The sequence below is a fragment of the Lontra canadensis genome, unplaced genomic scaffold (genome assembly GCF_010015895.1).
Source record: "Lontra canadensis isolate GAN:19392208 unplaced genomic scaffold, GSC_riverotter_1.0 scaffold98, whole genome shotgun sequence".
Taxonomy (NCBI): Eukaryota; Metazoa; Chordata; class Mammalia; order Carnivora; family Mustelidae; genus Lontra; species Lontra canadensis.
Genome location: NW_022631092.1, coordinates 6,335,451 through 6,350,645, shown reverse-complemented (window position 1 = coordinate 6,350,645; position 15,195 = coordinate 6,335,451). Strand labels below are relative to the sequence as shown.

At 41.8% G+C, this 15,195-nt stretch overlaps 1 protein-coding gene across 9 annotated transcripts in view; it reads right to left on the bottom strand.

Moving 5' to 3' along the window:
- Positions 1 to 458: 458 nt before the first annotated feature.
- The window catches only part of ZNF410 (zinc finger protein 410), a 39,990-nt gene continuing 25,253 nt past the window's right edge, over positions 459 to 15,195 (bottom strand). For 6 of the 9 annotated variants that reach the window (XM_032837427.1, XM_032837431.1, XM_032837430.1 and 3 more), the window contains 5 exons: positions 13,018 to 13,107; positions 10,082 to 10,207; positions 9,191 to 9,331; positions 7,605 to 7,732; positions 459 to 1,066 (listed from right to left, as the gene is read on the bottom strand). In XM_032837427.1, coding sequence (XP_032693318.1) covers positions 1,028 to 1,066; positions 7,605 to 7,732; positions 9,191 to 9,331; positions 10,082 to 10,207; positions 13,018 to 13,107 — 524 coding nt within the window. In that variant the 3' untranslated portion in view covers positions 459 to 1,027. Of the gene's footprint in view, positions 1,067 to 7,604; positions 7,733 to 8,682; positions 8,888 to 9,190; positions 9,332 to 10,081; positions 10,208 to 13,017; positions 13,108 to 15,195 lie in introns of those variants that run through there. The other 3 variants (XR_004380276.1, XM_032837433.1, XM_032837432.1) reach the window with 3 other exon arrangements.

The window sequence follows — 15,195 nt, the reverse complement described above, 5'->3', positions numbered from 1 at the left end:
ATTCAGAAGTATCTGTTGTTACTGCCATTTTTCTAGACTCAGACATGGCCCCTTCTGGTGACGACAGAGCGGTACTATGATAACTATTACCTAGGTTTTCTAGTTAGAGAGGAAGCTGCTCGTGTCCCATTCCCCAAGACTCCTGGGCTCAGTTTTTCCTGCATGGAATCCAAAGGGACAATCAGTACCCTCTCTTAAAGGGAAAGCCTGAACTATTTTCTTAATCTCCTAAGAAAATAGGTTTTGTCCAAAACAAGGAACCAAAGAACTGACTGGGCTGTCTTGTTTATTTAAAGGGAAAACAACTGAAGCTGTGAATCATGTGGTATTTAACTTTAAAAAAAAAACAAACAAACCAAAAAACAAAAAACCTTCAACATGCTACTGTATATTCCATAAACAAAGCAAAGTGACCAAGTAAGTGGATATGACAAGATAGTACCTCAGCCCGGGCCAGGTAGGGATTCAAGTAATTTATTTTTTTGCAGCCCAGGGGCAGAGAGTCTCTTACTCAGGTTGCTAAAGGGAGAATGCCACAGCAGAACTGACATCCCTCCCTTCTCGAAAGCAACAAGGCATCTTGAAAGCTCAACTTCTTGGTGAAGTTTTGTGGTTGGTGGCAGGACTTAGTTCATCCATATGAAAAGACAGCTGAGCCTGGGATGTAAATTCTTCAAAGGAAAATCCCTTTCTAAGAGTCATACCGAAGAAATTTCAGCCAACACATAATCAAATTCCCTTTTGGGAGAAGTCCATCCCAAAATTTCATAGTGGGAAGAGAGGTAGGTACAGTTACCCAGCCCACATTCACCGCTTTCGTCCTTATCTGGATCAGAGGTGGTTTGAAAAGAAGCGCTCCCACACTCATCATCTCTGTCCGGGAAGGTGAACAGAGGCAGAAGCGGGGTCCTGTCCTTCACAGATTCATTCAGTTCTGGCAGACCACGAGCCTCTAGAAGCATCCTGCTCCCACTATGTGCACTCTGGGATCAGAGAGCGCTCCTCTTCCAGGAGTCGGTGTCCATGCTCATGTCCGGCTTTCAGTTAATTCTCCTTGGTTTAGTAACTGTAAAAGATTAAAACCAAACCTGGAATCGGCTACCAATGACTAACGGGAAAAAGAATTCGTACTACAGAAAAGGTGGGGAGGGGGGAAATGCACAGCTGGGGTGAGTCAAGGCTGTCTAGCTCCAAAGCAAGAGACACATGTAGACTGACAGATCTCCTTCACGTCCTGGCCTTGGGACAGCGTTTGGCCACTTCACGATGCTGGCATTTCCACTATGGCAATAAAAGATCCTGAGTCCATAAGCCAAACTATTGTTTGTGTGGTCACATCCTTGCTCGTCTGTGCTGGAGGCATCCATACTTACAGATTCATCATTCATCAGAAATGGTGGAACTAAAAATCTTACGTCAATCAGTGTTAGTCCAAAGTACAGGCGGAATGCTCACTCGAGCAGAAGTAAGAGGAATGGGAAGCTGTTCCATACAAGACCTAGAACATACACTCGTAAGGAATCCAGGGATTCCGAGGGCTTAAAAAGATACCTCTGGAGTCTCAAGAGGGCGGCAGCTAAAACAGACTTTCTACTCTACACCCAAGGCTTTCTGTTGAAAGGTGATTCTGTACAATAACTGATAAACTTCGGTCCATTTTATTATGAGAATGAGATGAGAATAACACAGTGAAATTCAGAATAACAATTTGGCTTAGTAAAATATATCCAGATAAATTCCTGTGATGATGATAGATTTACTTGGTGATCTCAATTTGGATGAAGGTTATTTATACAGTAGAATTTAATAAGACAGAATACAAAGAAATTTTAAAGAAAAGTTTAAAAATTTAAAGAAACCAAGAATTTCATGTGATGCTGTGTGGTAGGGATGTATGTATGAATGATGTCGTTTTAATCTACACCAAGACCCAGGTGCTCACACTCAAATTTAGTAATGGCACTTTATGAAAAATCTTAAAGAATTTGTCATTTGTTTTCATCTTTTGGGGGGACAAATTCTGATATATTCAAGCCTAGCTGACAATCATTTACACTGCCTCCTGAGTTCAAGAATGTCAGCACAGTGTGACTACAGAACCCCATTTGGGATGCCTTTTAGTCAGCAGAGGTCCGAAAGCCCTGGGGTCCCAATTAGGCTGGCACAGTAAGTTCTCTGTCTGATTTGCAGGAAACTGGGTAACACTGAAGGGAAAATAAAAATTGTCTAATCTGAACCACCTGAATAAGATGTAGTTTTGATATATTTCCCATGATATTTTTTTAAGAGGATAAGGCTTTTTTAAAAAATCATTATTTATTTATTTTTAAGCAATCTCCACACCCAATATAGGGCTCAAACTCACCACCCTGAGATCAAGAGTCCTATACTCTGCCGACCTAAGCCAACAAGGTGCCCTCCCATGATAATTTCTGATGCTTGCTTTGGTTATTCTCTGATATTCTTGATAAGCTTATTTTTAGAGCATATTTACAGGAGTCCAAGTATAAGAGCATCATTAATTCTTTCAGGTCTGATGTACAATATGTGATTATCTCCAAAGCCAGAGTTTGAAATGGACATGTGTTGGTTCAGATTGCAAACAGCCGGGATGTCTGGGTGGCGCAGTCAGTTAAGCATCTGACTCTTGGTTTCGGCTCAGGTCATGATCTCGGGGTTCTAAGACTGAGCCCCTTCAAACTCAAGTAAATCTGCGTAAGACCCTCTCTCACTTTGCCCCTCCGCCCTGCTCTCTCTCTGACACTCTCTCAAATAAATAAAAAAAAATCTTAAAAAAAAAAAAAAGGATTGAAATAGCCTTCTTCTATCTGCGAATCCTTGAAGAACCCGCATTCCTCAGTCACTGGAGGGAGGTCAGTTAGTACCAGGAGCTTAGATGAGGAAGAGGACTAAACCTGGAGTCTTGAGGAGCTGGCAGGTTAAAAAAATGAAGCTGTCAGAGGATGTGGTCAGCTTGCCATGATAAGGAAAAGGAGGGATGATCAGCGGAAATGCCTGTGGTAAGAGAAAAATAACAGAGGTAACAGTGAAGGAAACAGAAGTGAGGTTCGGACAGAAGGTGAGTTTGTAAATATGTAATGACCCATGCGGGAAAAGTAATCATCCAGGACTTTCAGCTACACTAAGGGCAGCACTTTCTTCTTTGTACTGTTAATATTTTTTTTTTTAAAGATTTTATTTCTTTATTTGACAGAGTATGATCACAAGTAGGCAGAGAGGCAGGCAGAGAGGGAGGAAGCAGGCTCCCTGCCCAGCAGAGAGCCCGATGCGGGGCTCGATCCCAGGACCCTGAGATCATGACCTGAGCCGAAGGCAGAGGCTTAACCCACTGAGCCACCCAGGCGCCCCTGTACTGTTAATATTCTTCTAAGAAGTATCTGGGGCTTCCATCACGAAATTGGGTGCTTAGGGCCTGTACACCTTTAGTGTCCTCCTGGATGAAGGCCGAGTTTTGTTTTTTATAGGTGGTCCATGGTACCGTGTCCATCTGAGGCTGTGAGTGAGCATCACCCGGGCAAGGACACTCTGAAGCCAATTCCAAGACCCATGTGCCTAGGTCCAAAGGGAACAAATGTGCTGTTACTGGACTCCGCACGCACAAATCTGACCATGTCAGACCTGGCTGAAAACCTTCCAGTGGCTCCCCACTGTCCCAGGATAAAATCATGTCCTTGAAGTGAGGCCTTCAACAGAGAAACCAGCTTCTCTTCCCCGCTCCCACTCTCCATTCCACCTTCCATCCTCCTCAACCCTTTGTGGTTCCACAGTTGTGCCCGGCTCCCGCACCTTCTGCGCTGTACACCTTGCTACCTTTATGCCTGTTACTTTCTTCCAGTCCCTTCCACTTCTCCGTCAAGATAACAGCTCTTCATCCCTCAGGCCTCAACTTAAACTCAAACTTACTCGCTGATGTCCCCCAAGACTAGTACTTACTACACTGTATGAAAATTGCCTGTTTATTGATCTGTCCCCCTTCCCATTCTCCCTTACATGTAACTCAGGGGGCACAATTTTGTACAGTTATAAAAGGCAGAGGTTCGAAGTCTGACTCTAAGCTCTTTGAGGCAGAGACTGTACCTTGTTTACTGTTGTTCAGTACCCAACAGAGGGTCTTGCACACATTAGGTACATAGTATCTATTGACTAAGTTTTTTTTTAATTAATTAATTTTATTTTTTTTAAACATATATTTTTATCCAGGGGTACAGGTCTGTGAATCGCCAGGTTTACACATTGTTGACTAAGTTTTTATACATCTGGCATTTATATAAGGAAACCTGAAATGCTTCAGTAAAAAAAAAAAAAAAAAAAAAAAAAAGGTAACTAAAAGTATAGGGGAGGGGCACCTGGGTGGCTCAGTGGGTTAAAGCCTCTGCCTTCCGCTCAGGTCATGATCCCAGGGTCCTGGGATAGAGTCCCACATCGGGCTCTCTGCTCGGCAGGGAGCCTGCTTTCCCCTCTCTCTTTGCCTGCCTCTCTGCCTACTTGTGATATCTGTCTGTCAAATAAATAAATAAAATCTTAAAAAAAATAAAAAATAAAAGTAGAGGGGAGAAAAGCTCCAAGGTTTCAAATATAGAAAAGGAAAAGGTTGAGTGTTGTGGATTGGTTTATCAGAATAATAATTTCCACTAGGTAAAAAAGATGATCTTTCTGAACGATTTCAGAGCAATCTGATTGTTGATGAGAGTATTTTCTCTAAAATACTTCTTTTACAGAAGAATCACAATTCAAAAAAGCAGAAAGAAAAGGAATTAGGGGGGCACCTGGGTGGCTCAGTGGGTTAAGCCTCTGCCTTCGGCTCTGGTCATGATCCCAGGGTCCTGGGATCGAGCCTCACATCAAGCTCTCTGCTCAGCAGGGAGCCTGCTTCCCCCTCTCTATCTGCCTGCCTCTCTGCCTACTTGTGATCTCTGTCTGTCAAATAAATAAATAAAATCTTTAAAAAAAAAAAAAAGAAAAAGAAAAGGAATTAGGATATCGCCGTTTTGCGAGCCTTAATAAAAAAACTGATCTAAGCCATGATCAGTAATGTTTGCCAAAATTTTTATGTAACCCATTGGTCAATCATTAAGCTCAGTAAGAGGAGAACAACTAAACATCGCGTCTGCTGTGAGCTGTCACAGAAAGCAAGAACAGCACCTACAGCATGTTCTTGCCGAGGGGAAAAAACCAAACATGAATCTAAGCTCCTCATGACCAGTATTGAGGATATCTATAGATAGAGAAATGTATTAAACAACAAAAGGAGTCAATCAGCCAAAACCAGAATGTGGGAAATTCTTATTAAATGGTTAAGTCATTCTGAAAAAACAGAAATAGGGAGTGGGGGGTGGGGAAGACTGTTAGAAATAAAGAGAATTATTAACCAAATGGAGTGAATGGACCTTGTTTGAATCCTAATTTAAACCAACCAACCATTAAAAGACATTTTGGGAGGGGCGCCTGGGTGGCTCAGTGTAAAGCCTCTGCCTTCGGCTCAGGTCATGATCCCAGGGTCCTGGGATCGAGCCCCGCATTGGGCTCTCTGCTCAGCGGAGAGTCTGCTTCCTCCTATCTCTCTCTGCCTGCTTCTCTGCCTACTTGTGATCTCTGTCAAATAAATAAATAAAATCTTAAAAAAAAAAAAAAAGACATTTTGGGAAAAAAATAAAAGGAACACGGACTAAAATTCGAGGATATCAATAAATGACTGTTGGGTATGATGAAGATATTATAGCTATGAAAAATTACTTATCTGTTAGCGGTATGTCCTGAAATATCTACAAATGAAATGATACATCTGTGATTTGCTTTTAAATACTCCAGCACAAACAGAATAGCACCAACAAGAAGTAGGTGGGAAGAGATAAATAATAGTAGAAAGTTAACTGTTGAAGTTGAGGAGATAGGTACATGAGTTAATTATACTATACTTTCTCTCACTACACTCTATTTGTTTTTTATCTTATTTATTTTCTATTTTATTTAATTTATTTATTTTTATAAAGATTATTTATTTATTTATTTGACAGACAGAGATCACAAGTAGGCAGAGAGGCAGGCAGAGAGAGAGAGGAGGAAGCCGGCTCCCCACTGAGCAGAGAGCCCAATGTGGGGGAGCCCCTGAAAACTTTTTTTTTTAAAAGATTTTATTTAGGGGCACCTAGGTGGCTCAGTGGGTTAAAGCCTCTGCCTTCGGCTCAGGTCATGATCTCAGGGTCCTGGGATCGAGCCCCGCATCGGGCTCTCCACTCAGCGGGGAGCCTGCTTCCTCCTCTCTCTCTGCCTGCCTCTCTGCCTACTTGTGATCTCTGTCTGTCAAGTAAATAAATAAAATATTTTTTCAAAAAATTTACTTGACAGACAAAGAACAAGCAGGGGGAGAGGGATCCCCCTCTTGGGGGATACTCCACTGAGTGGGGAGCCCAAGGCGGGGCTCAATCCCAGGACCCTGGGATCATGACCTGAGCCAAAGGCAGCTGCTGAACCAACTGAGCCACCCAGGTGCCCCTGAAAATTTTCATAATAAAAATTTTAAAATACATAAATGAAGAGGGAAAATAATAAAGAAAGTCTTCACAGGTGAGCTATGTTCCAAAGCAGTAGCAAGGAGAAGGTGATTTAGCAAAGAACCAATGAAACCAATAGCAAAAAAAAAATTCAATATAATATAAGCAAGGCTCAGACAATGGGACACAATGATGAATGAATACAAGGAAAGGTTCTGGCAAAATCATTAACATGCATGTCCAGAGCCCCGTGATTTTGGGCATCCCCAGAAGTCTTACAGAATAATACAGAATATTTCATATGGGATGCAGTCATCAGAACACTGGAACAGCTGACCTTGTGGGATGAGGTTATAATGAAAAGGTCAAGGGAAAAGAGGGGAAGGCACTGTAAGAGTTACTATAATTCGAAGGGATCCAGGATACATGGGTTTTGGCAAAAGTTCATGCATACGCAATGAGCTCATGATGAAGTCATCTACTCTCAGGACAAAAGGCCAATAAAATATCCTAAGATTCTAGAAGCCTGACTGGTTTTCATTCTGTTCTCTGGGTTAGAGCCAAGACCATAGAGTTGGGAATGCTTAGAGTCAACCTAAAACCTTTCCCCGATTTAGATGATGGCTCTCATTCAACAAGCAAGTGAACACATTCCTGAAGACCCAGTTGGTTCAGCTTGGTATCTCCCAGACATATGACCCTAATAAAATGAACGATGATTACTTTCAGTGATTCTGTCACTATCTTTTTTGCTCAAGGACCACTTTGTCCAGGATACTATTTTCTTTATAAAATAAAAGCAGCATCCTCATGTTATAGGCAGAGAACACAGGAGCAGCTATCATTCAGTAAGGTAAGTATATGAAGGAAATCAAAGCTGAGACCCAGTCTTGAGTGACCAATCTCCCAATGCAGGAGACCCTAACAATCAAGCTTAAGTTAAGCTGGATTCATATTTAGCTTAAAGGAAGATATTCTAGACAAGGTTTCCAGGAAAGGGAAACGAGTAATTCAGATCATCTAAACCAGATTCCCAACCACTGTCCACATTAGTCTCCACAGAAACAAAGTAAAGGCAAGAGAGAGATTTACCTCCTGTGGATTTACAGCAGTTAACACAGAAACCTCATAGGATTGCCTCCCTGACTGCATGGTCACCAAGTGATGTGTCACATCAGGCACTGAAGACAGGGGACGCGGGGATCCTTCAGCAAGCACCTCTGAAACAGCAGAAAATGTTTCAGTGGAGAGTGAATCCACAGATAACCCTACCTGCATTATCAAGCCTCTCACAAAGAACACTACAAACTGCTCCCTGAAACCCACACTCCTGTATTCCTTCCAAATTAGCTCCCATCTGAAGAGGATAATCATTACCAGTGAATTTGGAAAGTATTACAAAAGGGGGATGGGAAGAAAAGGTAAGAAGTCTTGAGATATATATCAAGAGTTGACCAGTTTTCAAAGTACCAATTCAGAGCAGTACGGCCTTGGCACTGTTAGCTGAATTAGCCGTGCATGAAATGGGGTAAGAGCTGTGGCAGCGGGCGGATCAGGGGACCTCAGCCAACGCTTAAAGCAGCCAGCAGCGACATAAACAGCATACTGTGCAGAAGTTAGGAACTTAAATCTGGCTTCAAAGTTCTTACAGTGTCTCTTCCTCCCATGAGACTTTCTTCCTTAACAGTGGCAAAGCAGTTCCATGCCACGGCTGTGGCTCATACATACTTCAACTGTCCACTAGGATGCTACTATACAACCGAGGAGGCGTGTTGTGGAAGCACATTCTGAGCCCTGTAGGCTCCACACAGAAGTTTACACAAACATGGTCACTTATACACAAAACTGAGTGGGATACGAGTAACTAAAACACAGGATCTCGGACTTCATCAGTGGAATCACCGTAAAAATCTTCTAGAAATAGTCTATACACTTAGGTCTCTAATAAATCAAAACCTTCTCCTCCCGGGCTTTCAATACATACTGCTCTTCCAGACAGTACCGTGTAATTTAGCATTTACTCACATACTATCTTCTATTCACTCCATGTTGTCTCCCATATGTAAGTTTTGACTTCTCAACTGGATTTTAAAGTCCCTGTTTTCTACTTTTGTCTTTCCCACGGTGCCAGGCACACAGTAGGCACTGAATAAATGCATGCTGACCTCACCTGTTAAGTTTTTCAGAGAAGAGGGCCTGGCCTGTGTAACTTGGGTGAAATTTCTATACCAGAGAGGAGCAACTGTTTCCTAGACAGCCCTTTCTTTTCTCCAGAAGATATGGCTTTTGAAGGTATGGAGAAATTGCTTTATATCTCCTCTGTAAAACCTGGTTATGTTCTGTTTAAATGTTTTAAAAGTTAAGTTCTTCCATAACTGCAATAGGAAAGATAGAAATAATTGGGCTAAGATGCTAGGATTATGGATAATTTTCTTCTTAAAATTTTTTTCTCTTTCTTCTTTTGTTACATCATCTGTTCAACAACAAAAATATATATATTTTTTTTAACAGATTCACTTATCCATCCCAGAGACAAAGAACACAAATGCTACACAGTCATACCACAGCTACTCACAAGAAATGAAATTAATTAAAACCTCCCTTATGGAGACAACCCCATTCCTTAATCCCTAGTTGTAGCCCGTTTTCCCCAAATAAAGGAAAGCTGAACGTCTTACCATCATCAACTCCTAGGATAGAATTGGTATTTGGTAGGTTCAAGGACTCTCCACCAAGGCTCGGCTGGGAGTTCATAGGCACCAGGTTTTTACTGGTTCCTGAAGCCTCTTCGAGCAAACTACTGCCCATTAGCGGCTCAGCTGCACAGAGAACAGGATGTGAGAGACACGCAGCACGCGAGGCTGTGCCTGGTCCCCATCTGCCTTCACAGGAAGCTGGCCTTTCCTTTCAGAACTGGAATGTAACCTGTCTTGGATGCTATCTACTTCTGGGGAGTAAGAATAACCCTAGAAGGGAAGGGCAGAGCCTCATAGATAAATATCTTTGCCTGTGAGCAGCGTGTGGAGAATTAATATATGAAGTGGGATGGGTCCATCCTTGGAAAGGAGTATTTGGAATGAAATAATTGATCACAGTGTAAGACATGGAAAAAAATAATAAAAATGAGTTATCAAATTTAAGTTAGGGTAAAAAGGGGAGTCAGGACTGACTATAAAAAATGTTTAAACCCTCCTCTTCTATATATATAAAGAAGTCTTTATCACAATACTCAAGTGCTAGTTAAGGGATAAGCATGAGTTACCATCAAATTCACTAGGGAAACTTGGAAACTACAGATTTGGGGATCTTACTCCCCAATAATTTCAGTTGTCAGTTTGTACTGTTTGTTTTATTTGGGGATGAGGGGTGGACAGGCAATACAAACATGCACATTTTGAAAGCTTACAGATTTCACTGTAGAGCTATACTTGGAAACCACTAATCCATCAAATGAGACTAGGTCTCTCCCCCAACACAGAATCTGAAAATTCCTAAATAACCAGGTAGGCCAGTTATTTGGCTTTTTGAACCCAGAAGATACAGCCCTCCACTCTACTCTCTCTCCTCACCGGTTTGCTCCTGGTCTTGACTCCCAGCTGCTCCCAGCTGCAAGTGATGCTTTCTCATGTGCACGTTCCTACTCCCACTCTGAGAGAAGGTCTTCCCACAAACTTGACACTGATGAGGCTTCTCTCCTGAAACAGAGCAGGTTAAAACAGCATAGCCAAAAGAACAGGGTACATTTCTGACTGCAAGAGAATGGACTCAAGACCTGGAGAGAGAAGCTCACAGAACATTCAACTAAACAGAAGAGGCTTTTCCTTCTCCCATTCTCCACCCAGCCTTGGAGGTCCCCAGCCTCAGAACCTTCATACACCAGGGAAGGCAGGAAAAGTTCACCAGGAGGGCTTAGCATGCCCATTGCTCCCAACTCCTACCCTTTCCAGACCTACTATACTGCTGCCTTCACCTCTTTGGTATCAGATCATGGCAGCCACACAGAATATTTCCTTCCCTTTCCAGATGCAGTATTCCCTGGAGCTCTGGAACATGTACCATCCTCAAGGATCCCAACCCTGGGTCCAGAATACTCCCTTATCCCACCACTTCCTGCCACCACTCTCAGAGTCACCAGTGTTTACACTGGTGGGTCTTCTACACAGTGATCTGAACTATCCTCTGTACCCTCAAGTCCAAAGCTCTCAGTAGTCTTTCCACCTACTCAGACAACCACAATTAGAGCTGGGGTCAGAAACACATGCCTATAGGAGATCAGTAGGAGGCCAGAGTAAGTGAAAAGGCCAGAAAATTTCCAGAGAAGGAAAATCTATAGAGACAGAAAGCTCACCAGTGGTTGCCTGAATCTGGGGGTGGAAGCAGGAACTGACAACCAGAGGGCACAAAGGAACGTCCTGATGTGACAGAAGTGTTTAAAAACTGGACTGTGGTGATGACTGTACAATTCTACATATTTTCTAACACTGATCTGTATGTTTACAATAGGTGAATTTTAAGGTATATGCATTATACACCAAAAAAACTGTTAAAAGAGAACTACAATGGATTGATATGCAATGACTACACAGAAACCCATGAATTTACCAGAAGAAACAAGAGCTCTAATTTCTTATTTTGAAGACTCATAATTAAAAGAAATGAAAAGAAAAGGGTCACACATTTTTTTTCTGCCTTTCCTGTGCAAATTACCAAACAGCCCTACTGGATAGAGAAGAGACCTATTATACACAGAAGAATTCCAGCTGATGTGAACAGAATGATAGAATTAGAAACCACCATTTTACAATCCTAATGAAATAACTAATTCAGGCATCACTCATAGATATGGCAAAACATGCTAGGGAACTTTACAATGTGAAGATCAAGGTGTTACCATCTGAACCCATGATAAATTCTGACAACCAAGCACTGTGCGCCTCCTGATATGATGATACAAAATGAAACACATACAACAATTTATAACACATCCTTGCCAAGTCTTTGAAACTTTGAAGCTTCTAGGGCTGACTTTCTTCTATAGGAAATCTAGGGAAACAAGTTAAATAACATAAAACGAAGCAAACCAACCAATCCAGAATGTGAGACATTCCGTAAAACCCAACTAACTCTGTGGTGCAACAAGTCTATGGCAGGAAAAAAAAAAGTGAGTATAAACAGATTTAGATTAAAGACTTAAGTACAAAAATTAAACCAAGTATAATAATTAAAACTTATTGGATCCTGATTTAAATAAATCCACTGTAAAAGACATTTTTGAGGGGCGCCTGGGTGGCTCAGTCGTTAAGTGTCTGCCTTCGGCTTGGGTCATGATCCTGGGGTCCTGGAATTGAGCCTCGCATTGGACTCCCTGCTCAGTGGGAAGCCTGCTTCTCCCTCTTCCACTCCCACTGCTTATGTTCCCTCTCTCATTGTGTCTCTGTCAAATAAATAAATAAAATCTTTAAAAAAAAGACATTTTTGAGACAATTGAATAAAAAAACTAAACATGGACTGGGTATGAGATAAAATTAAGGAATTGTTAATTCTAAAAGGTATGATAACAGTATTGTTATGTAAGAAAATGTCTTTATTTCTCTTTTATGTATGTTTGACATAATTTTATATAATAAATTTTTTAAAAAGAATTTATTTGACAGAGAGTGAGAGAAGGAGAGACAGCACAAGCAGGGGGAGCAGCAGAGGGAGGGGGAAAGCGGGCTCCCTGCTCACCCAAAGCGGGACTCAATCCCAGGACCCTGAGATCATGACCAGAGCCGAAGGCAGAGGCTTAACCCACTGAGTCACCCAGGTACCCTATATAATAAAATTAAGTAAGATAAAATAAAAAAACACTCTACAAACCAACCAAAATGTACCTGAAGTCCCCATCTAACCCACAGGTTATCAGTTTGTGACCTTCTGCTTAGAACTTGTCAGCAGGTAAGAGCTCAACTCTGAAATTCCTATCTCTGCTTGCTTACACCTCTCTAACTCCCTCACTCCCACTGAATTGCTTTGCTATCCTCATCATAAATAACTTCCTGTTCCTTTTCTCCATTCTTCCTGTTTTGGCCTCCCAATACTTCCTATGGCCAACCATTTGAACAATTACTTGATTCTAGAATCCCTCTCCACTCTTGAGTTCACTCCTGCTTCAGTAATCTCTCCTTTGAATAACTTCCATAGCCCATATCTGATGTACCTTATAAAGCACCCAACACAGTGCAAATTTGCTGATCTCCTCAGAAAAGCTCTGGATTCGAAAGCAATTCAGTCAACGACTTGGCTGAGAATAAAGCAATTAGGTCTTTCCCCCTTGATTACACAACCCTTCCCATGCAATTATCAATAGCTTTGATTTCTGATTCTGTCATGAGGAGCAAACTTTATGTTGATCAGCTTGTTTCTTTCCAGGGTTCTTTACACCACCCCCACCCCCCACCACCATCCTTTTACCCTATGGTTCTCCACCTTCCCTGAAATCTGTGACTGGGATGGGTTCTAGTACCTGAGTGAACCACCAGATGTTTTCTCAGGCTAGAATACTCCGCAAAGGAACGGCCACATCCTTGGGCTTCACACAGAAAAGGCTTCTCTCCTAGAGACAGAAAATGAGATAAAGAGTCAGTGTTCTGATGAACTATCTATTACTCTCTTTTCCCATTAACATTACCCAGTTTCCAATGACTTGCTCAGATTTCTTGAATTCAGCCTGTGTAGTTTCAGCGGGGCTATCTATCCAGCAGGTGTCGCCACTCAGTGGTCTCCCAGCCAACAACCCGCCAGACAGCCCTGCCCTCCTCTCTAGAGTTGCTACCTCTGAGCATCATACTTCCTCCTCCTTCCTGGCTCAAGCGCTGATCCCAGCTACACTGACTTACCTTCCTCAGTGATCCCACCCCTTTTGAGGGTATCAAGATTAACACCACATATGCTGTTAGGATTTTTACCTTATATTAATTCTTTCCATGATTCAGTTTCTAAATCCACTAAAAGTACAGATTTCTAAAGGTTATAAAATAAGTTTTACATAGTTCCACTGTCTAAAGCAAACAAACAAAAACAGATATTCAGTCAGAGGTACAAAGAAAAATCTGTAACAATATGCTAAAAGTAATTACAGCCTGATAGTGGCATTATGATTTCCTTTCTTCTTTGTATTTCTCTGTAATTTTTATTGTCTACAGTATTACATTATTATTTTAAAAATCAAAGATGCATGGTAAAAACGAAAAAAATAAGGCCTGTAGACTAACTGATAGTACTATTAACTTTCTGGTTTTGATATTGTACTGTGGCGACAGAAGATGTCCCTTTTTGGAGAAGCTGGGTAAGGCACATAACTTTTTGTACTATTTTTGCAAATTCTCATGAGACTAATTATTTCAAAATAAAAAGTGAAAAAAAAATCAGAGATGTAGTTCCTATCCAAAGGTCACAGACTAGTGTGAGAAATAAATGTATTCATAAATAACTTTAGTATAAATTCCTGTACAAAAACGTGCTAAGTATTCAGAAAAGGGAGGAATTCTGGGGCACCTGGGTGGCTCAGTCGGCTGGGTGTCCGATTTTTGCTTTTGGCTCAAGTCATGATTTCAGGGTGCTGGGACCACGGGCCCCCCACCCCCACCCCATGCTGCTCAGCAGGGAGTTCACCTCTGCCCCTCCACAATGTTTGAATGTGCTATCCCTCTCTCTGAAATCAATCAATCTTTTTTTTTTCTTTTTAAGATTTTATTCATTCATTTGACAGACAGAGATCACAAGTTGGCAGAGAGGTAGGCAGAGAGAGAGAGATGGAGAAGCAGGCTCCCCGCTGAGCAGAGAGCCCAATGTGGGGCTCGATCCCAGCACCCCGGGATCATGACCTGAGCCGAAGGCAGAGGCCTCAACCCACTGAGCTACCCAGGCGCCCCTGAAATAAATTAATTTTTTAAAAAAATTAAATTAACATAATACAATCTCAAAAGATTATTTTGAGAATTGAGACACTACAAGTTAAGTACTTTCAGCATAGTGTCTGGCACATAGTCAGCCCTCGTGGTAAGCCACCAAAATCAGTAGCTTTAATTACTGTTGTCACTACTAATAAAGATCTGTGGTCACTTCTGCCATCTGAGATGAACTAAGTATAGCTCAGTCTCTCAAGTAAAAGCTGGGAAGAGCTATTCTGCCGTAAAACATATTCAGTGGTAATGTCCATCTAGCAGGTATCACAGGGAGATACCTGGAATGAATGGGGCCTCAGCTTGGGTTTCACTTTTTTTTGGGGGGGGGGTTTCACTTTTTAATGCCCTTTAATTATACCTGCTGTCATTTTAGCAATGCAAGAAGAAAGAAGAGACCAAGAAAGTGGGGAAGAACAGTTACACATCCTAAGAGACTGGTCTTGGTTCAGTGATTAAGCTCTGATAAGAAACTTGGTACATTTTGGGCCAAGTGGCTTGGTAAGTCACCCTTAAAGTCTTAGAATGAGAGTCAGGGTGTCTTTATTTGGCTCCTTTGATATTAACATGCTATTTGACCCTGTCAAGTCACTTTCCCATTCTGCTTCTCATGTTTTGAGGCTCCATCAAAAAAGCAAGCTCCTCAAAGTCAGGGATGTGTCTCAGCTTTTGTACTTCCTCCCTCACCTTACCCCACTTAGTGGCTAGAAGAGGATCTGTACGGTTTGTGCGATTCAATA